Source organism: Carcharhinus amblyrhynchos, chromosome 12, assembly GCF_965287045.1.
Source record: "Carcharhinus amblyrhynchos chromosome 12, sCarAmb.v2.hapA, whole genome shotgun sequence".
Taxonomy (NCBI): domain Eukaryota; kingdom Metazoa; phylum Chordata; class Chondrichthyes; order Carcharhiniformes; family Carcharhinidae; genus Carcharhinus; species Carcharhinus amblyrhynchos.
The window spans coordinates 79,326,510-79,352,510 of NC_137335.1; the positions used below are offsets into that span (position 1 = coordinate 79,326,510).

Below are 26,001 nucleotides of genomic sequence, written 5' to 3' on the forward strand. Positions count from 1 at the left end.
GTCTGTGCAAAGTGTGCACATTCTCTCCATATCTGCATGGGTTTCCTCCGAGTGCTCCAGTTTCCTCCATAGTCCGAAAGATGTGCTGGTTAGGTACACTGGCCATGCAAAATTCTCCCTCACTGTACCCGAACAGGCGATGGAGTATGGTGACTAGGGGATTTTCACAGTAACTTCATTGCAGTGTTAACGTAAGCCTATTTATGACAATAATAAATAAACTTAAACTTAAAATCTGCTATCCTTATCTGGTCTGGTCTCCACCAGACCCACTGCCCTCTGAAATGCCTCTCAGTTCAGGGGCAATTAGGGATGGGCAGCAAAGGCTGAACCTGCCAGTGATACACACATCACATGAAAAAATAAATTAAAAGGGCAGAAAAAATATTAAAAAACTGGAAAATAAATGAGAGAAGTGCAATAGTGCACTGACTTATCACGTAGCTTTTTCACTATGCAGAAAATTTTTTACATAATTTGTATATGGTTTTGTAGAAGGGAAGAGCACAAAGACCTAGCTGAGACATGCAAACCTGGAAATTTTGTGCAAGATAAGGAATTAAAAAGATGGAGAACCCAAGAACCTTAACCCTCTTCTCCAAACCACTAAGTACACCATGGTTATTTGGATTCTGAGCATTTATTTCCGTGGTTTTCTTAGTGGTCTGTTTAAATGAGCAAGTGACATCAGGGGAACTGGCATGCTGGGATTGTGTGAGAAAAGCAAACTAATTTCAGCTCCCCTGATGTCTCTGATGATAAAACTGACCCCATTTAATGACCAAATTCCCCTAAGAGCCGCACATTGAAGATTCATCCCACAGTTATTAACCTGGGGGCTCAAGTTGATGTATATGTGCACGATAATTCAACATCTTTGCATCGCCAGGCTTAGTAGCTTCACGGAGGCTGTTATTTCTATCAGCAGGTATAAATACAAGATCGATCAAAAGCTCACTGCTCTACCTTTCAGTGTTGTCAATCTTTAGAACATTCAGAGTATGGGCAGAAATGCTTACTTCGTTCGGCTAGAAGGATGCCATAAATGGACTGTCGAGCAGGTCGGTAAATGATGGCTTGCCCAGGAAGTTCAGTATCCAACTCATCTTCCAGTGTGTTGCTGCAATCTACTTCCCTAGCATTCAGAACCTTGTAAACTGTACAGCTTTCTGCTTTGATGTGCCGCTCCTTTGCAACCTTGTTAAATTAAAAATAAATCAGAGCTCAGATTTATAGTCACAGAGTCATTGACATCCAAAGCACAGAAAAAGGCCCTTTGGCCCATTGAGTCTGAGCTGCTCAAAGAGAAACCACCCAACTATTCTAATCCCATTTTTGAGCACTTGGCAAAATTTAATAAGAACACGACTGAGGATGTGGGCATCGTTGGCAGAGCTGGCATTAATTGCCCATCTCTTTTTTGTCTTTGAAGAGTGCCTTCTTGAACTGCTGCAGCTCAAAGGGTGAAGGCACTCCCAAGATGCTGTTAGGGAAGGTGTTCCAGGATCTTGGCCCAGTGACAGTGAAGGAAGGGTGTTTTACACGTCCAAGTCAGAATGGTGTGTGCCTTGGGTGAAGATGTCTCCATGAACCTGCTCCTATTCACAAATTGGTCCTACCTGCCTGCCTATTCTTCACAGTATTCTCTTTCTGTCTTTAAGATGAGGAATAAAGTAACTGATTTGCATCCATTAGTATTGACCAAGCAGTAAGTAGGATCTCACATCCACCTCCATGGAATCAGGACATCCCAAAGCACTTAACAGCCAATGACTTCCTCTGGAAGTCTAGTTACTGTTTTAATGGAGGAAACAGAGCAGAAGAAGATCTCACACTATAGGAGTTGTTTTCAGTGATGCTGGTTGAGGAAAGTTAACCTAAATAATGGCTCAAGTCTCCAGAGTGAGACTTCAACCCACGAACTTCTGACCCTGAGAGTGCTACAGTCGAGTTAAGATTGATCCCATAAAGATGTGCATGTTAATAAATGTTAGCTGAAGGGCTACAATCAAGGTCCATGTTCTTAGAAATGCCAACAATGCATGTTGGCCTCACAGCGCCAGGGACTCGGGTTCAATTCCAGCCTTGGCTGACTGCATGGAGTTTATATGTTCTCATCACTTCTCGGCCTTCTGGCTAAGGTCAAATGTTGGATCAAGCCTAAGATGGAGTGCAATGCATTATCCTGTCAGCTTCGATCTTGTATGTCTCTCTTGTGAGGACCATGAATTGGACTCAATTTGAATTTGGTTTTTGGAGCAAGCAAGGAGATGGATAAACGCAAATTATTGCAGATGCCGAAATAAAAACAGGAAATGCTGGAAAATTTCATCAGGTCTGACAGCAGCTTTGAAGCGAGAAAAGATGTGGAGATGCCGGCATTGGACTGGGGTAAACACAGTAAGAAGTCTCACAACACCAGGTTAAAGTCCAACAGATTTATTTGGTAGCAAAAGCCACTAGCTTTCGAAGCACTGCCCCTTCATCAGGTGAGTGGGAATTCTATTTACAAATAGTGCATATAAAGACACAAACTCAATTTACAAAATAATGGTTGGAATGCGAATCTTTACAGATAATCAAGTCTTAAAGGTACAGACAATGTGAGTGGTACTGTGCTTAATGCTCTCTCCACTCACATTGTCTGTGCCTTTAAGACTTGATTGCCTGTAAAGACTCGCATTCCAACCATTATTTTGTAAATTGAGTTTGTGTCTTTATATGCCCTGGTTGTGAATAGAACTCCCACTCACCTGACGAAGGAACAGCGCTCCAAAAGCCAGCGGTTTTTGCTACCAAAGAAACTTGTTGGACATTAACCTGGTGTTGTGAGACTTCTTGCCGAGTGAGAAACGAGCCAATGTTTCGAGTCTGGATGACTCTGTGATGGATTTGTGTCTGCCCAGTCCGTTCTGAGTAGTGGCTTTGTAACTTTTAACAATGAAGTAAAATTTTTTTAAAAATGCAACGAGACAAACCAGGTTCAGTAACTTCATCACATTTTGTTTAACACAGATAAATATGATTACAACACCCCAACAAGCAAATCCAATTCACTTCTAACTTCAACAAATTAGAAAGAAAACTCAGTTAACAAAATCATATTGGTCAACCAACTGGCATGGTGGCACAACGGTTAGCACTGCTATCTCACAGCGCTAGGTTCAACTCACAGTTTGAGTCACTGTCTGTGCAGAATCTGCACATTCTCCCCGTGTCTGTGTGAGTTTCCTCCAGGTGCCTGGTTTCCTCCCACAGTCTGAAAGACATGCTGGTTAGAAGCATTGGCCATGCTAAATTCTCCCTCAGTGTACCTGAACAGGCGCTGGACTGTGGTGAAGTTTCACAGAAACTTCACCGCAATGTTAACGTAAACCTACTTGTGACACTAATAAATAAACTTTAAACTTTTAACACTATTACTGCCTTCTGAGGGTCACTGGTTACCAGTAGTCTACCTGAATAAACTCTGCCATTTCAATCATCCTTCTCCATTCAAATGATCCTTCCAATGGCTCATTCCAAATTCTAGGCCCAATACTCAGAAGTAATTAACAGAAAATTTAATTAGGTGGTGGCTTTTCTGAGGTTTAGCGTCAAATCCTGCCAGCTCTCCACTGCCTGCTAAATGTGAGGGTTTTCTATCAAGCGAATTTGAAAAGTTCTGAGTGGGTGTGGGTCCAGTAATTTGGCAATCTTGCTCCGAGGCGTGGGAAAAGGCACACACAGTTGGGGTGCTCTTTCAAGTCTGATGCTGGGGCACAATGTTGAGGGAACTTAGTTTGCTGTGCCTGATCTGGGAGTGCCATCATTAAGCTCTTGCAGCTTACAGATACCATGAGTTATATATAGACCTGCGTCTCCACTCTGCTTGCCAATTATCTCCCAGTGGAGGAAGCAGTTCTGCATCAATGCAACATTACCACTTCCCACATTAACCATCATCGTCAAACAGGCTTTTTGACCATAATTTTAAGATCCGTTAACAGGATGTGGGCAAAGCTTGCATATATTTCCCATCCCTAGCTGGGAAAGGTGGTGGGCTTTCTCATTAAGCCACTGCAGTTCCTTGTGATGAGTTTGTTCCCGGGATGGCGTCAAGAAGTAAATTACTCGGGATACTGACCCACTGACAACAGAAGAATGGTGATACATGTCCAAGTTGAGGATTGTGTGCAACTCTGAAGGGAACCTGGAAGTTACCGAGTTCCCACAATATTGCTACTCTTGATTTTTTCAGTGGTAGAGGTTATGAAGCAGAAATTATGACTGCAGTAACACAGGTGGTTTGCTGCAGTGCAACCCTCCATTTTCTTGATGCAACGTTAAACCAAGGGCCCTGGCTATCCTCTCAGATCATAGATCATAGAATCATACAATGCAGAAGGAGGCCATTCGACCTATCGAATCTGCACTGACCACAATCCCACCCAGACCCTATCCCCATAACCCCATGCATTTACCCAAGCTAGTCCCCCCAACACTAACGAGCAATTTAACATGGCCAATCCACCAAACTCGCACTTCTTTGGACTGTGGGAGGAAACAGGAGCACCTGAAGGAAACCCACGCAGACATGGGGAGAAAGTACAAACTCCACACAGACATGGCCCGAGGCTGGAAATCGAATCTAGGTCCCTGGTGCTGTGATGCAGCTATGTTAACTACTGTGCCACCGTGCCACCCTGAGGTCAATGTAAAAGATTTCACAGCAGTAATTGAAGAAAAGCACGGAGGTTATCCCTGGTAAATATTTAGCTCTCAACCAACATGACCACAGCAGACTATCTGACCTTTACTTCATAGCTGTTTTTGGGTGCTTGCTGCGTGTAGACTGACTGCCACCTTTAAAGGGACTTCACTGTCTGTAAAGGGTGGTACGATGGCACAGTGGGTTAGCACTGCTGCTTTGCAGTGCCAGGGACCCAAGTTCACTTTCCGGCTTGCGTCACAGTCTATGCGAAGTTTGTGTGACTTTCCTCTGGGTGCTCCGATTTCCTCCCACAGTCCAAAGATTAAGTGGATTAACTATGGTAAATGCATGGGGTTATGGGGATGTGGGGGGCGGGGGGGGGGGCAATGCTGGTTAGGATGCTGTTTCAGAGAGTGGATGTAGACTCAATGGGCTGAATGGCCTCCTTCTGCACAATAGGAATTCTATGATAATGCAGTTTGGAATGTTGTAAAGTCATGAAAGGTGCTATATAAATGCATGAGGATGGACACAGAGTCCATTGTACCAAAATAAAGCCAGTTTGTACTCTGGAAACCTCAGCTAGTAACAACAGGGATGCAACTGCCCAAGCCATTTCAGCTAGGGCAGTCAGAACCTTGACTTTGAACTGGATGTAACCCTGGGTCTCAGAGGTGAAATGGTCTTGCACTAATTCATTACATCAAACTGTTCCAGGTGAAACATCTCACAATTAGGATGTGGGTGGCATGGTGGCACTGTGGTTGGCACTGCTGCCTCACAGCACCAGGGACCTGGATTTGATTCTTGGCTTGGGTCTGTGCGAAATCTGCATGTTCTCCCCATGTCTGTGTGTGTTTCCTCTGGATGCTCCAGTTTCTTCCCACAGCCCGAATGACATGCTGGTTAGGTGCAGTGGCCATGCTAAGTTCTCCCTCAGTGTACCCGAACACATGCCGGAGTGTGGCGACTAGGGGATCTTCATAGTGACTTCATTGTAGTGCTAATGTAAGCCTACTTGTGGCACTAATAAATAAACTTTAAACTTTAAAACTTTTGGTTAAATATGTTCCATAGCTCTTTCAGGTTTTTTTCTCTTCCTCAACTATGTCACAAAGATGGTTTGAGTGTAATGACACAGTGGTTATTTCCCTGCAGTTACTACCCTGTTATTGCCAGCATACTTTCCATCAATGTTTTCCATCAAGTACGTGTTACCAACTATGTTAGAATTTAAATGGCGAGTTATATACACACCTGTAAAATCCTTTGGATTGGGTACATGGCATCTTCATGTTGGTCTGTCACTGGAGATGTTTTAGTGTTTGGAAGCCAGGGTGAGCATTGCTCAGGCAGTAAGTAGGATCGCACACCCACCTCCAGCAAATGTTCAGGTGAACTGTGTTGCACGTTTCTCCCCACCTCCCTCAATCCGTCATGAGACTGGGAAATGCTGGAGATATAATGTGCCACAGCCTCGACCACCTCCTGCTTCTTCTGCCTCATTCTTGAGTCACTCGAGTACCTAGCCAAGCACTGGCACTTCAGTCGCTCCACCGCCTTTTCTGGCACCACATCATTGCCGAGAAGACAGGCCAAAAGCGGCAGGTCTGTCTGCTGCAGGCTGAGGGAGTGGCAGAGACTTTCCCGGGAGTACATGAGAGTAGTCAGCTTGTCTATTCGAAGCTTGCTCACCGAGAGATATGGCACAGTGTCGTAAATGAGGTAATCTGAGTCCTGACTCAGAATTGCCATACAACCATTCAACCTGGCGTAGCTGGCGATTTCATAATCTGCCTCCTGCAGGGAACACCTGGTGTCCAAGCCCATGGATTTCAAGGCAAAGCGCGTGAATGTGGCCAGCCCAGAAGGAATGAAGAACATGTTTCTTCCTGGCTGTCGGCCTGTTGCCTTTACAAACTGGAAGATTTTTGCTATTTCTGTATTGTTCCTCAGCCGTCGCTTGACCCATTCGTCCCTTTTCTTCTGTTCGATTACGCCATCAAAGAAAAACACCAGCCCTATGTCAATGGCTGAAAAAGCATCCACAAAGTTATTCAGGCTCTGCAAGTACTCGCGCCACTGTCCACCATACACCCAGGCCTCTGGGGTATACCAGTACCGGAGACATGCCATGGTATCCACCACCACTACAGGGGAATGATCAGGATGGGAACGCCGGTGCTGCTTTGCCATCTCCTTCAAATTCACCCACATGCTCGCTTGTGGGCATGCGTGATCCACAAATCCCTGGAGGCCCTTCACACCCATTGCTGCCGTTGGTTAGTAAGTCCTAAAACATAACATCAGCAGTCTGGAGAGAAAGGAAGGAAAATAACAAACCATCAACTGTCAGGAAAGAAAACTAATTTCTGTGTCTCACACTTCAGATCCCAAGGTGTTTCACAGCCAATGAGTTGCATTCAAAACCTCACCGTTGTTTTGTAGGTAAATGCAGTGGCCAGCGAGCACACAGCAAGCAGGAATGAATGGCCCACGTTTGCAGTGTTAGCCGAGAGGTAAAACTTAACAGACACAAAGAGAACTCCCCTACTCTTTTTTGAAAAAAATGCCATAGGATCTTTTATGTCAGGCAGAGGGAGGCCTCAGTTCAATACCTTGAAAGATTATTACGGATATGACCAAAATACAAACTTTTAAAATGAAACTTTTAATTGAAAACTAACATCTAACTTTAAAACATGTTTTTTTTAGGATAGTAAAGCGGGAAAACTTCAAAATAGGGCAGAGTTTGAAAAGATGTCACGGTGGCGGGACAATGGGGAAATTATGTCCAGTGATGGAGGTTTGCTCACAGCAACAGTACCAGAATCTTGAAATTGAATGTGTGTGTAAAAGTACAAAATTGAAACGTCTGGTCTCCTCTGGAGGATAAAACTTTGGAGACTTGAGGTAAGAGATGGTCGAACATAAATAGATTTGAAAAATATATGTAATGAGGTGATGTTCACCTGGAAGATAGCTGGCTGGTTAAAGGTTGAGGAACTCCAGTTAAGTGGATCGACTGGAGAAGTGTGGACTGTTTTCCTTGGAGGTGGTTGAGAGGTGATCTTAAAACCATGAGGATAGGGATAGGGAGCAGATAGGGAGAAACTGTTTCCATTAGTGGGAGGATTGAAAACCAGACGACACAGATTTAAGATAATTTGTGAAAGAAGTAATGGCGACACGAGCAGAAACATTTTCACGCAGTGAGTGGTTAAGGTCTGGAATGCGCTGTCTGATGGTGTGGTGGAGGCAGATTCAATTAAGGCATTCAAAAGGGAATTGGATTACTTTCGGAAAAAGAAGATTGTGCAGGGCTGTGGGGAGATGGCAGGGGAAATGATATGAGATGAATCGTTCTTTCAAACTATTGTTGAAGACATGGCAGACCAAAAGGCCGACCTTTGTGTTGTAACAATTTTGTGATTTGGTGAAAGTGCACTCAGGTATAGGGTGAAGACGACTGGTGTGAGGGATGGAGGTAACTGCATAAGAACCAGAATAAAAGTGAAAACAAAAGAGAAAATGCTGGAAAATCTCAGTAAGTCTGGCAGCATTTATAAAGAGAGAAAACAGCTGACATTTTGAGTCCAGATCACCCTTTGTCAAAGCCAGACTCGAAACGTCAGCTCTTTCCTCTCCTTACAGGTGCTGCCAGGACTGCTGAGATTTTCCAGCATTTTCTCTTTTGGTTTCAGATTACAGCAACTGCAATGTTTTGCTTCAATCCGGAATAAAAGAGATCCTGAGTCTGTCGCTCTGTGGCAAAGAGAACTGAAATCCAGAGACAGAGACAAACGAGACAAGGGAGGAAGAGAGACACCTGACAACCAAAGCTGCAAGAGAAACCAATTCTGCATGCGGATCTTGACATGGGTAGTGTAATCCGGTTAAACTGTAAACCACTGCCTGAGTTTACGCCTAAAGTTTCTGAGGACTTTAACAAACTTATCCTCACATTGCCCTAATAAAGTTAATTCAAAATCAAGCTTTGCTGTCAAGTCTGTTGCTGCCTAAAAGGGGTACAAAGGCCCCAGAGTCTGACAAGTAAATTGAATAGCTCTGCACCTGTGGCACCCACTTAGTACTGAAGTGGGCAGCACAGTGACACAGTGGTTAGCTCTGCTGCCTTACAACACCAGGGACCTGGGTTTGATTCCCGGCTAGGGTGACTGTCTGTGCAGAAGTTGCACGTACTCACTGTGTCTCTGTGTACTGCCTGTGGGTTTTCTCCAGGTGCTCCGGTTTCCTCCCACAGTCCGAAAGACGCGCTGGTTACGTGTATTGGCCATGTTAAATTCCCCCTCAGTGTACTTGAACAGGTGCTGGAGTATGGCGACCAGGGGGTTTTCACAAGTTAAAGTTTATTTATTAGTCACTGTAAGGCTTACGTTAACACTGCAATGAAGTTACTGTGAAATTCCCCTAGTAACTTGCAGTATTAATGTAAGCCAATTTGTGACTGATAAGTAAGCTTTAAGTTTAATTTTAAAAGGTGCGGTAGTGGAACGAATCACGACAAGGAATCTGGTGATCAGGAGAGTGCCAAGTAGCTACAGGCAATCATATCATGAACTGCAAAGAGCCTCGAGAAACCACTTTGCTGATACCAACTCAGTAATCTAGCAAGTATATTTTACATAACTCAAATTTTTCACTGGACTGCCTATGGCTCTCGCTTTAAGGACCTGTGTAGAAACAAACAATGAAACAGAAGGAGGCCATTCAGCTCATTGTGCATGTGCCAGCACTTTGGTAGAGTTACCCATTATTCTAATTCCCCCTGCTCTTTCCCTACAGTCCTAGAAATCCTTTGCTTTTGAGTTTTTATCCAATACTCTTGCAAATACCACTGCTAAACCTGTGTCCTGTGCCCTTGCAAACTGCAAAATTTCATTGGATGCAGCCAGTAATGACAAAATGATTTGGTGCACGGGTTGTGAAAGAAGTGTTCGTGTAAAAGGCCTAATGCCTCCTTGATGTAAATGCGTCAGAAGCAGCTCAGAGAAGGTTTACTCAACTAAAACAGGAATGGGCAGGTTGTCTTATGACGAAAGGTTGGAGAGGTTAGGATTGTATCAACTGGAGTTTAGAAGAGTAAGAGGCAACTTGTTGGAAACCTTGATGGAATACCTGAGAGGTATTCGCAGGATGTACATGGAGAGGATGTTTTGTCTTGTTGGCGAATCTATAACTGGGGGTCACTGTTTAAAAATAAGGGGTCACCTACTTAAGACAGAGATGAGGAGAAATGTTTGCTCTCAGAGGGTGGTGACTCTCTGGAACTCTCTCACTCAAAAAGTAGTGGAAGCAGTCTTTGAATATTTTTAAGGCAGAGTTAGATAGATTCTTGATTAACAAAGTGGGAGGATTGGGGGTGAAAGGCTATTTGGATTCAGCAGGAATGTGGAGGTGAGGTAACAATCAGGTCACTCATGATTTTATTGAATAGCAGAACTGGCTTGAGGGGCTGAGTGGCCTCCTCCTGCTTCTAATTCACATGTTCAAAAGCTTCAGCTTAGGGCCCTGGGCACCTCTCTTGATGCCTACACAGAGTGGGGGCAGGGATTGGGGAGCTGTAGGGAAGGGGGAGAGGGAGAGGGAAAGGTCAGTGCACTTCTAGCTGAGCAGGTACATGCCATTTTGAACGCGTTTGCATCAATTTTACACTTGAAAAATGGGGCGGGGAGGGGCACCATCATTAAATATCTAGACCACTGTGCTGTGGCAGTAAACATACTCTTACTGCTATTTCATTTGGTTGTTTCAGGTGAAATTGTTCATGTGTTTTCAGTCAACAACTAATTTCAAAGCCTATCTTTTACAACCATTTCAGTTTGGAACAGCCATTCCTCATTATCATAAACATTCAAAGGCTAACGTTCAGATTCTGAGTAGTTGAATTCCTAAACATTCAGTGTCTGTAACATCAATTCCTGATATGATGTACCCAGAGCACGACTATATAGTTTAGATCCAGGGCACACTTCTAGCGGAAGGTCTCATCCATTAATTGTGCTGCCAACAACACTTTAAGCTGTGACTTATGTATTACATTACACAGCAGGGCTGTAACGAGGGAATTTTTTTGTATGTGTGCTGCAGACCAATTTTACTGATTGCTTGGCAGTCAGAGGTTACTCTCTGTATAACCACTATGAACCAGGGTTGGGATGAGAGGGGGAGGAGAGGAGACATCCACTTTGGGTAACATAGGGGCAATTATTGTATTATGTTTCATGCATTCAGTTAAATCCTCAAGAGTACAGAAATTTCCATGAAAGCACTCGCTGTAAATCACCTGCTGTTCGCCAAAATTGCTCTCACCAGGAAGTCCCATTTGTACTGTCACTAACCTGATCCCCAAACTAATTATCAAAGTCAGAGAAAGGCATCAATGCCTGCTCTCACCTCCTGTTAGCGATGTGAGCAATGCAAAACAAGAGGTGACAAATGTGAGAAATCCATCTTTATTGGCCTCTGGAAGAGCTCAGAGCTGAAGGTGCTCAGGAACTCAGCGGCAGTGTACAGGAGGCTGGAAGCTGCGCCTCGGACCTCAGTGTCCAATTTTGGGGACTGACGAAATGAAGCTGACATTGCCTCCAATTCTTTCAGATAAACCAATTAAAATAACCCAAATGAACTGCGGGACAAAGAGGCAGCCCCCCTTAAAGGCAAACTGCCCTCAACAAAAAAACAAATCACAAATGAAACTTAAAACATCAAACTAAAATGTGATTAAAGGGGTTGATAAGGCATCCTGGTCCCTGCAGTGCATGGAATGCCTCAATGGTGCCAGTGGACTCTGCACGTTCCCTCTCCAGGGGTACCTGTCTACGAATGTAGCCGCAGCAGACGGACATTCAGCCAGTTGGACGAAGCTCTCGGTCACCCGCTGCCTGGACCTGTTGACAGCAAGTTTGGCCAGGCGCTGGAGCAGATCCATAAAGTGATTCTCTCCCTTTCCTGCCTCTCGCTGCAGTGGGTACCCATAGATCAGGAACGTGGGGCTGAAATACAAACTAAACAGTAACAAAAGATTTTTCAAGTAACTAAAAAGGGGGTGCAGTCTAAGGCAACATATGTGTGATCTATGGACTCCGCAAAGCCACAAAAAGGCTTTGCGGGGCCTATAGACCAGAGAGTCCGTGAATTGATGCAACTTAAGGTTGTATGAGATTGCTGAGTGCAACAACCTCCAGCCTCGGAACCAATGTTAAGGCGGAGGATTCCTCCATTGGGGGACCTGTGCCGTTGGACAGATTATTAATTGGGTACATCAAGTCCTGGCTTCAGATAAGATGGTGCCACAAAGCAAACTGCCCAGATAAAAGAGTGCAACATTAAGAAATTGGCCCACCCTGATTTGAAGCTTGTCTTTATAAATGTAGGCTCATACAGAATTCTGCTATCTATTCCTAGCTCACACCAAACTCTGTTCACCCACTCCCCCTTGGCTGCGCTGGCTCCCATGTGAGTAACACCTCAGTTTTTAAATTCTCATCTTTGTTTTCAAATACCTATATAGCCTTGCCACCCTTCTTTGACCTCACAACCCTGTGATATATCTGCACTCCTTCAATTCTGGCCTCGTTTTAATCGCTTCAACATTGGTAACCATGCCTTCAGCTGCTGAAGCCTGAGGCTCTGAAAGTCCCTTCCTAAACCTCTCCACCTCTCTCTCCCTTAAGGCCGTCCTTAAATAAGTACCGCTTTAAATAGACTTTTGGTCATTTGCCCTATAATCTTCTTTGGTGGCTCAATGTCAAATTTTATTTGATAACATTTCTGTCAAGTGCCTTGAGACATTTTATTGTGTGAAAGGTGCTATATCAATGCCAGCTGCTGCAGATGTCTTGAAAGCTGGCTTGCTAATTTGACAGAGATTTCTTTCTGTGCGTTTCTGGCAATTTGATTGAAACATTCTACATATCAGTGAAAGCTCCATTAGCACTGCTGCCTCAAAAAGCAAGGGACCCGGGTTTGATTCCCGGCTTGGGTCACTGTCTGTCTAGAGTTTGCACATTCTCCCGTGTCTGCATGGTTTTCCTCTGGGTGCACTGATTTCCTCCCACAGTCTGAAAGATGTGCTGGTTAGGGTGCACTGGCCGAGCTAAATTCTCTCTTAGTGTACCCAAACAAGCGCCAGAGTGTGGGGAATTTCACCGTAACGTCATTGCAGTGTTAGTGGAAGCCTACTTGTGACACTTGTACTTTACTCGTTTCTTTTGGGGAGTGGGATTGGGTGAGGTTCATGGGTGGAGGTGGGCATTAGAGGGATCCCTGGATGATGCTTTGTCCTATCCATCCCATGCTTGCATAATGTTTGTATCATAGAATCCCTACAGTGCAAAAGGAAGCCATTCGGCCCATCAGGTCTGCACCGGCTCTTTGAAAGAGCAAGGTCTTCAAAATGCAGGAAAATAAAAAGACCTGAAATTATCCACATGCCCAAAATTTTCTTTTTTGTTTCGGTATTGCAAAAGCCAAAAGACGCTATATAATTTACAGCAAAGCATAATCACTAACCTCCCCCAATCATTAAACTGTTGCAGGTTTGTGGGAGCTCATTAGGTACATAATTAAAACTTTTGGCAGCTTGTGACCCCAAGCACACACAATCTTGAGACTGACGGAAGAATTTCCTTCTGTTACAATGGAACTAAAGCCATACACAAAGGAGAAGCAGTTCACTTCTTAAAGCGACAGACGTGCTTCATGGCAAGGTGACACAAGAAGAACATTTCATTGAGAAGAACATACATCATATCAGAGGGAAACCATGTCACTTTGGGGGTGCAAGGTGAACAAGGCTATTTGCTCTCAGACTGAGTCTCACCGTCACTGGTGGCAAGGCTGCTTATTTCAGCCTTATTTACACTGAAGTGGATTAGGGTCATTGACAAAAGACAATACCAAGAAGTGAATTATTTGCTGGATTCTGGGTTTCCAGGAATCCCAAGGAACTGGGTGGTGCGGTTGACTAAAACACTCTTTTGTTCTTGGGGCCCCGAGTTCAAATCCATTCCCATCGACCTAAGCGACTTGAATTGGATTCTCAGCGGCATGAGTCCAAAACACAAAAATGCTTCAAAATATCGGGGTAAATTGCTTCTGCTTGCGTGATTGAATCTCATCTGGCCAACCAAAATATTTAAAGGTTAACAAGTCAGATACGACACATGCTTACTGTGGAACGGGTCAAATCTGTCCCCTTGCCCAAACGGAATTCTGCTTCAAATTAGGTGCATTGGCCATGCTCAACTCTCCCTCAGTGTATCCGAACAGGTACTGCAATATGGCAACTAAGGGATTTTCACGGTAGCTTCACTGCAGTGTTAATGTAAGCCTACTTATAACAAATAATAAGTAACTTTTAAGTAACTTGAATAAGGAGATGCAGTGGACTAGACATTGCCCCTTTACTTCCAGGACTTAGGATGAGACCGAAGAATAAAAGTTTACTCTATCTTCTGGCTGCAGCAGTCCTAAGTGAATGGAGATCAGGCCGCCACAATCTAGTTCCTACACTGCATAAAACACAGTATGAAACTGCTCCTAATTTAAAGCTAATTGCTAAACTCCCTCTTGGAGACAATGTCCTCTGTCAACAGGGAAAACAGTCATACTGGTCGCTGTGTTTGAGTTTTAGTAGTTCCCGTGTCCAGACAGTTTAAGCCAAATACTCTGGGCTTTCAAAACTCAAACCAATTCAAATAATCTGAAATTCAATCCAGGATTAAGCTGTGGTCCTTTCCAATGGGGATTCAGAAGCATGACTCCATAGCTCACTGAAGAACACGAGTGGAAAACAAGCAAGAGTACATTGTAAACATGTTCCCACTTTAAACCAGAGAAAAAGGTGCAAGGGTGTTCTAACGTGGTGTGAAATGGCGTCAGTGGGTGAGGGGCAGCAGTGTGGCAATGCATTTCAGATGAGTGAGAGTGAGACAAAAAAAAATTAGCCAGAACTCCAAGGGAGCTTAGGTTTTGACTGTTGCAGGCACAATCTCCATTGCTGGTAGAATAGAGTTGGACACAATGGAGTTGGAACAAGCATAAGAGGACAGAGCTGGAAGAACAATTCTCGGGTAGTTATAAGAGGTTATAGAGCTAAGAAGGGGAAAGGTAATTCAAATATGGTCTACCCTTCCCTTGAAATTGAAGGAATAAAGCCTTCTATGTGACGTCAAAATGGGTTAATTTGAATAATTCTACTTTTTAAGTAAAGACGTAGGCTGTAGTGAAAAGTGTTTGAAAGGATTTGAGAATTCCCATGATATCTCCATTCAGCAACTCTGCAAAATCCACTTGCATTATATTAATATCAGCTCAATATTGACTCTTCACATGTCACCAGCTGTTTCCATGGAGTAGCTGTCATCAAGAATTTCACGGTTAGTCTTACTGGTATCGCTCATTTCCATGGATTTCATTTCATGTGCTTTTACAAATTTTACTCTAAACCAAAAACAGATATCAGGCAATGGAGTTGTGATTTAACCTGAATCATCACGGCATTGTCTTTTTCAATTATCTGTTTTTCTATAATACCAGCAGTACTCTACGTTATTTTATAGTAGTCAGGGATAGCGTTATACTGATCATGCCAGCTGGAAAAGGGAGGACCAAGCCAGTCAACCTTACATTGTAAACGACATATGCCTTGTAAGAAAACCAAATACTGCGCTAACATAATAATTTAAACTGGTTTAAGGCCTTCATCGAGGGTTTATTTCCCCTCTCAGTCCTTTCAAAATTGCTGTGACTGTCAGTTTCTTACTCCCATCCTCTCCAACGCATGCTTTCCTCTCTCAGATGGTGGAGTGTGTTGCACTAAATCTTGTGCCCATGCCCCTCGATGTGAATCCCTCCAGGCTGGTTTTCATCTCATCTACAGCACCGAGACTAACAGGTATATTTCACTCAACAACATACTGTCCAACGATCAGGGTGCAGCACTCATTCTCTTTCATCTCAATCGTTTTGTGGCTTTCAGGATAGTCAACCACACCATCCCGTGGATACTTGTACAAGGAGCTATGCCAGATGGGAACAGAGGGGAGAGCAGAATGCCTTAGTCTTAGGACCATTAATGCTTCTAAATTTGTAGCCATTCCCTGAGTTGTAAAGGAAAGGTCAAATTTGCAGGTGGTATCAATCTAGGAAAGGCAGAGGAATTGGAGGAAATGCTTTAAAAGTTAATAGAAAACGTTGGACAAAAAACATATGTGGTCAGAACAATGGCAGACAATATTTGACATAGGAGGCAAAGTATTGTACTTGGACATGAAACTAAAGACCATACATACTTTACAAATGACGCAGAAATAGCAAAGGATAAAGTCAGAAAAAGCACAAGAGCCTCAACACGCCCATGCAATGTCAAGCAGCAATCAACAAAGCCAAGAAAATGTTGAACTCTCAAAAGAGCAGGGTAGCAATCAGAGCAGGAGAAAGGCAGAGGTAGAACTGGGTAAGTGTGTACATCATAGAGAGAAAAAAAGTGAAAGAATTTAGGACTGACATCAGCTTCATACAAGAACTGATCAACACTTAGTATGGACTTCCAGAAGTAGACGCAAGACTTGTTTGAACAGTTAGGTTTTGAGGAAGAGGAAGATGACAGATGGAGGATCTCACCCATGGATCTACTCAAACCTCGCAAATACTGCCACTGGCATTTGAGTGAAGTGTAACAGTTGCATGTGCAACATTAGCAGACTACAGGTGGGATTTTCCAGCCCTCCATGGTGTTTTCCAATGGTGGAGGCAGCTCGCCATTAGCAGCCAGTAGGATCTTCCAGTTCCCCCAGTGTCTATGATGTTTTGCTTGGCTTGCCCATCCTGCAGCCATGGAACCCACCGTGGGGAATCACCTTTGGTGGAACTGGGAAATCGCGCCCTGTGTCTCCCTTACTTACTTGGCCTGTGAGAAAGGTCCAGTAGTGCAATTATAGTAATGCCCCCACCAATCTTTTCTTGTGTCTGGGAAGAGAAGTTTTCAACTGGATACAGGAAGATAGTCATGGGTCTCTCATGAGCAGTGACAGAGGCAGTAATTTGAGCTGATGAATTAAGAACTTTACACAAAAAGATTCCAGTGTGATTTTGCCCTTTAATTATGGGCACCAACTAAACCTGGTGGTAAGATCTCATGAACCTTATCATAGAGTCCCTACATTGCAGAAGAGGCCATTCAGCCCACTGATTCTGCACCAACTCTTTGTCAGAGAATCTTGCCCAGACCCTCTCTTCTGCCCTATTCCCTACACATTTTTGGACATGAAGGGACAATTTAGCATGGCCAAACCATCTAACCTGCACATCTTTGGACTGTGGAGAAACCAGAGTACCCAGAGGAAACCCACACAAACAAGGGGAGAATGTGCAAACTCCACAAAGTCACCCGCAGCCAGGTAACCATCATCTTTATACTGCAACAATGCTTCAATATTTCAGCAATTATCATGGCTGGGACAGGAAACTATTTTTATTCAAATTGAAATAGTTGAGATGGGCATTGCATAAATTTAAGAGATGCAGCAAAATGAGGAGTCAGTCAAAGTCCCTGGGGAAGGTAGCCTGGGCTTGATGTTCAAAATAGCAACCCTAATTCAGAAAAGATTACAGCACTGCAGAGAAAACCTTTGACCTTGAGAAAGAGTTTAAAAATGTCCCAGCAAACGTGAGCAAAAAAAATTATGCAAATTCTGTAATATATATGCACCCAGTGTAGACTCCCTCCGGGGTTTCCTTATCGTTAGAAAACCAAGATGCTTTCTTTGGCAGATGTTCCAGTGACAATAACTACCTATTTTAATAAGGTCCAGGACTACATTTTATTGTCCAAAACCGAGCTTCTGTGACCTACACTAAAAGAATCCACGTGTGATTGGTCTGTTGGATCTTCACCATCTTACATACAAGGGATATTGTGCCATATAGTTCGTATTGTTACTCTATCAGCCATTCGTTACAGCTAGACCTGATTGTGATGCTTATTTATAGAGACTGTTTCTGGATTGGAATGGAGCTGTGGCGTTGTCCTTTTCTCCTTAGCTTCTTTGCTGAAGATGCTGACCCCTTGATGATGTACAAATTCTACGCGCACAAGGCAACCTCCCGTACCTTATTCAAGTGGCTATTTGCACGCATACTTACTTAGCAAATGTTGATAAGCTGTTCATTCAAGGAGAAGCCTATCCTCCTTTCAGCTGATATTCACACAGGTATACCCCCAGCAGGAGTGGTAACCCTGGTTGACTGGACCCAATCATGCAGCAAGTCTGGGGGTGCATGGTTGTGGATTTCTCATGAGCAATGATAGCAGTGGTGGCAGTAATTTGGTCTGATGAATTAAGAACTTCACACAAAAGATTCAAGTGTGATTTTCCCTTTACTTACTGGCACCGATTAAACCTGGTGATAGCGCCTCATGCACTTAGGTTAGATAAGGTCCTGAGTTGATGCAAATTTGATGGGCCGAATGGCCTCCTTCTGCACTCTAGGGATTCTATGAAATGGGAATGCAGTGCAGTGTTGCAGTCCGGTTCAACCTCATCTAAAGTACTGTACTTTCGGTTCTGAGTACTGCACTTCTAGACATAGAGAAAATGTTTCCACTTGTTGGGGAGACCAAAGTACTAGATAGTCACTAATAAGGACAGTAGAGATTTCAAGAGGAACTTCTTTACATATACGGTGGAAGAATATGAAACATGCAAGAAAGAAAGAAACACAAGGACACGCTGACAGGCTCTGATGAAGGAAGGCGAGAGGAAATTCACGTGGAGTATAAATATTGGCACGGATCAGGGTGGGCTGAAAGGCCTGTTTCTATACTGTAAATATTATATAATTTTCTTTACTTTAGATCTAGGGCCACTGGAGGTAATTGTGGATTTCTCCTCCCTCGTGCCTTACTAACCGAGATCAAACCAGGAATTAAAGCCAGTTACACACTGTGTTTACCGTATGAGTCATAATGAGAGCTGAACAAGTGAATTAAAGCATTTCCTTAGCGTCTAATCTACTTTCAGATCATTAAGTGGTGGCCCTGGAATTTGTCTTAGCTGAAACAAATGAACGCAAATCTAAATGCAAGTCAAACAGTGGCAGGAGTCCAACTTTAGGCCATTGAGTCCTGTGCCAATCACCTGGATTGTATCTCCAGCAATTTTTTGACATGGGATATGCATCACTCATTTATCAGGAACAGAGTACACTCTTGTCTCTCAAAGCGAGCAGCAGTGTAAGATCATGAACCAAGATGTTAAGACAAATGACTTGCAAATGTGACTTGCAGCTTTTTGCCCCTAATACTCAAAATCATTGGGGCCTTCTCAAATATCAGCACAGTGCCTGAATAATAGATAAAATTTCCAAGTTACATCGACAAATTGAGGGCAAGGCAAAATGCAGTCCTGGCTAAACCATAGGAAATAATGAGAATAATACAGTAACTGCTGTGATTAAAAAGAAAAAACGCTGATGTCACATTCAGCAGTGATCTGGTGCACATTTAATCCAGAGTTTATTAAATTCTGTTCCATTTACTATTCCTTAGAGAGCAATCCTTCCGTAGTGGAGATTGACACTTTCCTGCACAGACTAAACCCTCTCCCCTGCAATAAGCCTTTGGAAGGGCTGGAGAAAAACTGTATTGTAGAGGGAGCAATAGATCTAACTAAGCCAAAACTAATGGGATAAATTTGCAGCTTAAGATCACATTGCCAGCAGAAGTCATAAGGACTGCAGTTCAATCATTTAATAAAAATATTCTTTCTGTGGATGAAAAATGCTGTAAATTCCTGTTACCCAAAGTCTCATCCCTGTGATCCCTGCTCGATATATGGACAGGGAAAGGGTGTAAAATACCTGTGGCATATTGCCAATAAATTGGTCAGAAACAGTGATCCTTAGCATAGACGAGGGGGGGGGGTCTCAGAATAGCCTGAGAGAAGCTCTGTTTTCTTGCTAAAATGGAGATCGGGCCGATAATTTAACCGTTTCGGAAGGTTCCAACAACTCGTCACAATTGTAGTGGGAGTTTTGAGGTAGTCATGCAGAAAAAGTGCCATCTCCGAGGCAAGCCCATCAACTTTCGAGAATGTTTGCTTTCACTAGGGCACTTTCTCATTTGGAAAAAGGAGCTGTCTAGGTGCTGAAGTCCCTTGACTTCCATCTTCACAGCCAGGTCCTTATTCTACATTATTATTGCTATTGGCAAAAGGAAAACTGATTAATTACAGGAAAACAAGATGCATGTTCGCTGAAGATATGTCTAGGTCCTTGGATTTTGGTCGACTCCTCACACACATGCCTCTCAAAATAAAGAAGAATTCATTGTGGCGTACTGCCTGTGAAACACCAATTTGAATTCAGCAACTATGTAATAAAAATCAGATTTGTGGCTCGGTGACTAACTGCATCGTCCGCTGTATGAGAATCACAGCCAACCTGATCATCATCCAACTCAGGGAAAATCCACAAGGATGGAAACTGGAATTCAGATAACATTCAAAAGTTTGGCACCCGATTTAATGCTATATCTACATGTGAACACAGAACAGAATGTGTCAGAAGTCTATTTTTCTGAATTCACTTTGCTAAATTATTTGCTTTATTTTAATTCTGTTTAACTTACAACTAATTCCATCAATCAGATGGTCTGTGACTGCTCCTTGGAAATTTATGAACCGTTCTACACTTCCAGAAATAAGCATTTCAACATTCTCAGTACTAGAATCACTAACAGTTATTGCATAGGAGACCATTCAGCCCATTGATTCCACACTACATAAGAAACATAAGAAATAGGAGCAGGAGTAGGCCATCTAGCCCTTCGAGCCTGCCCCGCCATTCAATAAGATCATGGCTGATCTGTTGTGGCTCAGTTCCACTTTCCCGCCCTCTCCCCATAACCCTTAATCCCCTCTCTTATCAAGAACCCATCAACCCGCTTCTTAAAAATATTTAGCGAGGCAGCCTCCACCACTTCTACGAAAGAGTGATTTACCTAGTGCCACTGCCCTGCCTTCGCTTTGTAGTCTTACAATGTGTTTTCTCTCCAATTATCCAATATCCTTTTGAAAGCCATGATTGAATCTGCCTCTGCCACACTCTCAGGCAGTGCATTTCAAATCCTAACCACTCACTGAGTAAACGCTTTGCCTCATGTCATTTTTGATTCTTTTGCCATTCAGCTTGAATTGGTGCCTTCTGTTTTTAAACCCTTCCACCAATGGGAACAACTTTTCTCTAGTTACTCTGTTTAGACCCCTCTATCAAATGTGATAGAGAATCTGGTGAACTGGTGCCACAACAATTATCTTTCCCTCAATGTCAACAAAATGAAGTACTTAGTCATCAACTTTAGGAAGTGTAGTAGAGGACATGCCCCTGTCTACATCAACAGGGATGAAGTAGAAAGGGTCAACAGCTTCAAGTTTCTAGGTATCTAGCTCACCAACCTATCCTTGTCCCTCCATGCCAACACTATATTAAGAAAGCCCACTTTCTCAGGAGGCTAAGAGAATTTGGCCTGTCCACTACGACTTTCACCAACTTTTATAGATAGAATGCATCCTTGCTGGTTGTATCGCAGCTTGGTATAGATCCTGCTCTGTCCAAAAATGCAAAATACTACAATGGATCAAGAATGAAGCCCAGTCCATCACGCAAAACAGCCTCCCACCCATTGATTCTAACTGCACTTCCCACTGCCTTGGAAAAGCAGCCAGCGTACTCAAGGACCTCACGCACCCCGACGTACTCTCTTCCACTTCTACCCTTGGGAAAAAGACATAAAAATCTGAAGTCCCGTACAAACCGACCCAAGAACAGCTTCTTGCCTGCTGCCATCAAACTTCTGAATGGACCTACCTTACATTAATTTGATCTTTCTCTACATCCTAGCCATGACTGTAACACTACATTCTGCACCCTCTCCTTTCCTTCTCCATGTGTGGTATGCTTTGCTTGATTAGTACGCAAGAACAATACTTTTCATTGTATACTAATATATGTGCCAATAATAAATCAAATTAAATCCTTTCAACCTTCCCTTCTTCAAGGAGAACAACTCCAACTTCTCCATATGGTCCACGTAATTGAAGTTCCTCTGCCCTAGAACCCTTCTTGTCAACCTTTTCTGCACCTTCTCAAAAGCCATCACATTCCTAAAGCCTTCAATGTTCCGAATTTATCATGCTCCATTGAAGCCAAATCAGCAGTTTTTTCAACGTAATTTCAAGATCTCATGCCTTTTTAACCACTTTAACCATAGTGGAACTATAAATTTTCTTAACTGCACATTCTTTTCCTCTGCAACTGAAGTACCATCTCACAGCTTCGCAGAATAACTTTAACTTGCATTTACATAGCTCCTTTCACAGCCTCCAAAAGCACTTTTCAGCCAAGTACTTTTGAAGTGGTCGTTGTTGCAACGCAGAAAAAGCTGCAGCCAATTTACAAAGAACAATGTAGTAAGAAACAGATAATCGATTTTAGCAATGCCCATTGAGGGTGATGAACAGCAAGAGGACAGAGATCCGAAAACCAAAAAAAGAGGGTCAAGGGTATGAAGATCAGAGAAGGGACTGGAGAGGGAGGTACTTGATGTAGGTGTAGGGTTAGACAGGGTAGGTTCAGAAAGTGTTCCCGATGACGCGGGGTAGGGCTCCAGAACTTGGAGTCATCGTTCGAGGGCTTGGGGGAAATCTTTTAGAATTGAGGTGAGGAGAAATTTGTCCACCCAGAGAGTAATGAATGTGTGTAATTCACTACCACAGAAAATAGTTGAGGCCAAAACATTGCATGATTTCAAGAAATTAGATATAGCCCTTGGGGGCTAAAAGGATTGAAGGATATGAGGGAAAATGGGGAAATCAGGATATTGATTTTGATGATCAGCCAAGATCGTAATGAATGGCTGTGCAGGCTCAAAGGGCCAAATGACCTACTCTTGCTTCTAGTTTCTACATAGATGCAGAGGAGAGCGCTCGAGAGGGTAATGACGAGGTGGTGGAGTCATTGTCTCCACTGGCTAATGAAACAATTCTTCCAAATGGTGAGAATAATCTGACATAAAACGTTAAAATGATAACTATTAGCATAAAGCATATATTTTCCACATATAATGTGGAACATTATATTTTCCACATGTAATGGCCCATTATCACCACCACTTAAGCAGGCTTGAACTCAGCAAGGGACTAACAAATAAAATACCTCAGGTAGGAGATCCACCACAATAACTACTTTGTTTTTAATCCAACCTCAATAAAGAAGATTTGATTTGAGAAATATTTGCAACTTTAAAAGTAGCTGCTGTCCTGACACACATGGCCAGACACCAGGGGTAACTATACTGCTGAAGCTTTCAATAGTTAGAAGTCTCACAACACCAGGTTAAAGTCCAACAGATTTCTTTGGTAGTAAAAGCCACTAGCTTTCGGAGCACTGCTCCTTCATCAGGTGAGTGGGAGTTCTGTTCACAAACATGGCATATAAAGACACAAACTCAATTTACAGAATAATGATTGGAATGTGAGTCTTCACAGCTAATCAATTCTCAAAAGATACAGACAATGTGAATGGCAAGAATGTTAAGCACATGTTAAAGAGATGAGTATCATCTCCACGGAGGGCAGTTAGTGAGATTTTGCAAGCCCAGGCAAGTCGTGGAGGTTACAGATAGTGCGACATGAACCCAAGATCCCGGGTGAGGCCATCCTCATGTGTGCGGACCTTGGCTATCAGTCTCTGCTCAGCAATTCTGCGCTATAGTGCATCAAGAAGGCCGCCTTGGACATTCAGCCTCTGATCTTCGAGTAAACGTTCTCCAAGGTGACCTTCACAACAGCACAGAGTCACTGAGCAGAGACTGATAGCCAAGTTCCACACACGAGGACTACCTGAACCGGGATCTTGGGTTCACGCCACACTATCTGTAACCCCAACGACTTGCCTGGGCTTGCAAAATCTCACCAACTGTCCTGTCTGGAGACAATACACACCTCTTTAACTTGTGGTTAACCTTATCTCCACTCACATTGCCTGTACCTTTAAGACTTGATTACCTGTAAAGACTCACATTACAATCATTATTCTATAAATTGAGTTTGTGTCCTTATATGCCTTGTTTGCGAACAGAACTCCCGCTCACCTGATGAAGGAGCAGCGCTCTGAAAGCTAGTGGCTTTTGCTACCAAATAAACCTGTTGGACTTTAACCTGGTGTTGTGAGACTTCGTATTGTGTTTACCCCAGTCCAACGCCGGCATCTCCACGTCATGAAACTTTCAATCCCAGTCCTTGCTGCAGTTTAAGTGGGAAGTGAGTCCCAACCCACCAAAGCACAACAGACACCAACATACACAATCCGCCCGGGGTGAGGTACGACTAGAGGCGGCAACGGCTGAACTCGAGGCCGGGGATGGGCGCGGCCTGGGGCCGGTCCCCTCCTCGGGGCCGAAGCCGGGGGCTGAGGGGCGGATTGGCAGCACTGGAGCCCCTGAGGAGGAGCTCAGGGCCGGTCTGAATCCCCAGCTGGAGGAGCTTGGCGATGGAGGGAGAGCTCGTGAGAACGCCTCTAAATAGCTGCTTACCTGCGCTGGCCGCCACCGTGCGCGCTCCCCCCGGCACTGACGTGCGCGCCCCCGGAGCTGACGTGCGCCCCCCCGGAGCTGACGTGCGCGCACCCCCGCGACAGCGCCCCCTAGTGTTGTTCCTCCCAGCACCCGGGACCCATTCACTCTCCTCCCCAGCCTGGCTTCGGAGGCACCTGCTGAACCTCAAGCTCAAAGTTTCAAGTTTGTAAAGTTTATCCTATTTATTTATGAAACTGGAAAATGTTGCTTCTTGGACGGCAATAGTTTTAAAGCTTATTTATCAGTGTCACAAGCAGGCTTATATTAACCACCACAATGAAGTTACTGTGAAAATCCCTTAGCCGCCACACTCTGTTGCCTGTTGGGGTACACTGAGGGGGAATTTAGCATGGCCAATACACCTAACCAGCACGTCTTTCGGACTGTGGGAGGAAACCGGAGCACCCACAGGAAATCAACTCTGACTCGGAGAACATACAGACTCCATGTAGATAGTGACCCAAACCAGGAATTGAACCCAGGTCCCTGGTGTTGTGAGGCAGCAGTGCTAACCACTGTGCCACCCCATAAATGGACCAATATGGAGTCAGATCTGTCTTGTGGGTCTGCAAAAGGATAGTCACTGAATCTTCTTGGGCATAACTGCCCACTGGCACTACCACAAACTAGGGGAGGCAATGGCCTTGTGGTATTATCATTACACTATTAATCTAGAAACTCAGCTAATGTTCTGGGAACCCAGATTTGAATCCCCACCATGACAGGCGGTGGAATTTGAATTCAAAAAAGAAAAAAAATCTGGGATTAAGAATCTACTGAAATCATTAGTGATTGTCAGAAAAACCCGACCGGTTCACTAATGTTCTTTAGGGAAGGAAATCTGATGTCCTTACCCAGTCTGGTCTACTCCAGAGCCATAGCAATTTGGTTGACTCTCAACTACCCTTGGGCATCTAGGGATGGGCAATAAATGCTGGCCAGCCAGCAATGCCCATCTTCCACAATTAAAAATACTCTGTTCCCCAGCCACAGACTTCATCCCTTTCCTTGACTCAGCCCTTTCCTCATAAGACAACCTGTCTATTCCTGATATTAGTTCAGTAAAACTCTGAACTGCTACTAAAGCTTTCACATCTTTCCCTAAATAAGTTGATCCAATACTGTACACAATATTCCAGATGCGGTCTCACCAATGCCGCGTACAACTGGAGCATAAGCTCCCTACTTTTGTAGTCAATTCCCCTCACAATAAATGATAAAATTCGATTAACTTTCCCAATTATTTGCTGTACCTTGGCAAGTTGCTACAGTACACCTTGTAGATGGTACACACAGTAGTCACTGTGCACAAATGGTGGAGGGAATGCATGTATAATGTGGTAGACAGTATCAAGCTAGCATTATGCTGTTGGAGCTGCACTCACCAGCAAATGAGATGTCAAGGAATATTTTATTTAAGGGAAACTAAGCCTCCAAAGGAAGTTTTCAAACAACTCAATACACATAAACCTGAAAGGTGCCTTGAGTAGCTTCATCTGTGGATTTCTTACTTATAATCCCAATTTATGTACTGGGATGATTATTAAAACATCAAGATAAGTTTCTTGCTCAAGGTGGCACCAGAACAAGATGGCTCTTCGCAAGTTGTGCCCAGCATACCTTCTAATTCTATCTCCTCTCCTTCTGT

At 43.7% G+C, this 26,001-nt stretch overlaps 1 protein-coding gene across 2 annotated transcripts in view; it reads right to left on the reverse strand.

Annotated features, from left to right (window-relative positions):
- Nucleotides 1–24,366, reverse strand: part of fam120b (family with sequence similarity 120 member B) — a 61,795-nt gene extending 37,429 nt beyond the window's left edge. For both annotated transcript variants that reach the window (XM_080200808.1, XM_080200807.1), the window contains exons 1-3: nucleotides 24,312–24,366; nucleotides 5,951–7,007; nucleotides 1,020–1,197 (exon numbers count right to left, since the gene is read on the reverse strand). In XM_080200808.1, the coding sequence (XP_080056934.1) occupies nucleotides 1,020–1,197; nucleotides 5,951–6,964 (1,192 nt within the window). In that variant the 5' untranslated portion in view covers nucleotides 6,965–7,007; nucleotides 24,312–24,366. The remainder of the gene's footprint in view (nucleotides 1–1,019; nucleotides 1,198–5,950; nucleotides 7,008–24,311) is intronic.
- Between the last annotated feature and the right edge of the window lie 1,635 nt (nucleotides 24,367–26,001).